Below are 1,295 nucleotides of genomic sequence, written 5' to 3' on the forward strand. Positions count from 1 at the left end.
GCACGTGTGCGAATGAAATTGGCCAGAGGTAGTTGTGACGAGCGCCACTCCTGGAATTGCTTGCTACGTGCCAACTTGGCTTCCAATGCTTTCACCTCAGCCAATTGACGTTTACGTGACAGAAACAGTTGTTGCCTCTCACGTCTTAATTCCTCCTTTTCACGTCGTTTGGCCTCCTCCACTCTTGCTTCAACTTCAGCCTTTTTGTCTTCCTGAAAATTAATTCCAATACGATTATTAAAAGTCAATATATTATTAGTCAGTACAAGTTAAAATTTCAAGAGAGTCGGACAATATTCCACCTAGATTTCTGCATATTTATTGAAATGTGGAATTTGACTTGGCCATTACTCTAGACCGAATAGTACGATTCAATTTTTTATCTTCAATCAATGCTTTGTTGTGTAACTTGGAGATGATTAATTTGTGGAGATGATCGCTTTTCAGTTATCAGTTTTCAGTTTTCAGCGGTTTTCAGTTATCTTTAAAAAATATTTGAAAAAGAGACGAAACGACTACATTTTTTGAAAAATTGAATGAAGAATACAGCTTATGGCACTACTCCATTGACGATTCCTCATTATAAATAAAATATTACCTTGGCTTTCAGTTTAGTTTCCTCCTGTCTAAATTTTTGTAAAGTCCCTAAAAGGGCTCCAAACATTCGTTTATTCCTCTGTTTACTTCTCTCATCGACATTCTCACGTCTAATAACATCCTGACGTGATGGGATTTCACGAGGTGTGGCAATAACACGAGACGATACAGCTGGTCTTACACTGCCATCGTCATCATCCCCAGAATCATCAGGATTCGAAGGTACTCTTGCACTTAGCCGACTGAACACAGTCTTTGGTTCATTATTTTGCACCTGCCAACGACGTTTACCTCCTGGTTCATTATTTACGTGATCTGTATTTCTTTTACGATCTTCTTGAAGTGGACGTTTCGGTGTAATTCTGAAGATGAAACATAAATGTTGTAAACTGAATAAATGAAGAAGAAATCTAAAATGTCAGTGCATAACAATCATTGTCAAAACAATTATTACGGCTAAAAAGTTTTGTTCTACTAATTATTGACGAATTTTTATCAGAATATTTATAGAATATTGAAAAGAAGAAAAGAAACTTCAAATCCGCTGTAGCAAAACGCCTCTGACAACTTTGAACTTGTTCATTTATTTCTGGGATACTCTCAGAATAACGAAAAATGGGAAATCGAACATTTTGTCTGCTCTAATAAATATGGACTGAATTGTTACAATAATAATATGTTTATTCGCTTATTTCGAA

General features: G+C 35.9%; 1 protein-coding gene across 1 annotated transcript; it reads right to left on the minus strand.

Annotated features, from left to right (window-relative positions):
* Positions 1-4: 4 nt before the first annotated feature.
* On the minus strand, positions 5-1,180 carry Pnn (desmosome associated protein-like protein pinnin; the record flags this gene model as incomplete). The annotated part of the gene is made up of 3 exons (XM_011313476.1): positions 1,173-1,180; positions 599-1,007; positions 5-212 (listed from the first exon to the last, which is right to left on the minus strand). Coding segments are annotated over exons 1-3 (625 nt in total), but the record flags the coding sequence as incomplete, so codon positions are not given.
* Between the last annotated feature and the right edge of the window lie 115 nt (positions 1,181-1,295).

The sequence above is a fragment of the Fopius arisanus genome, unplaced genomic scaffold (assembly GCF_000806365.1).
Source record: "Fopius arisanus strain USDA-PBARC FA_bdor unplaced genomic scaffold, ASM80636v1 scaffold00122, whole genome shotgun sequence".
NCBI lineage: Eukaryota > Metazoa > Arthropoda > Insecta > Hymenoptera > Braconidae > Fopius > Fopius arisanus.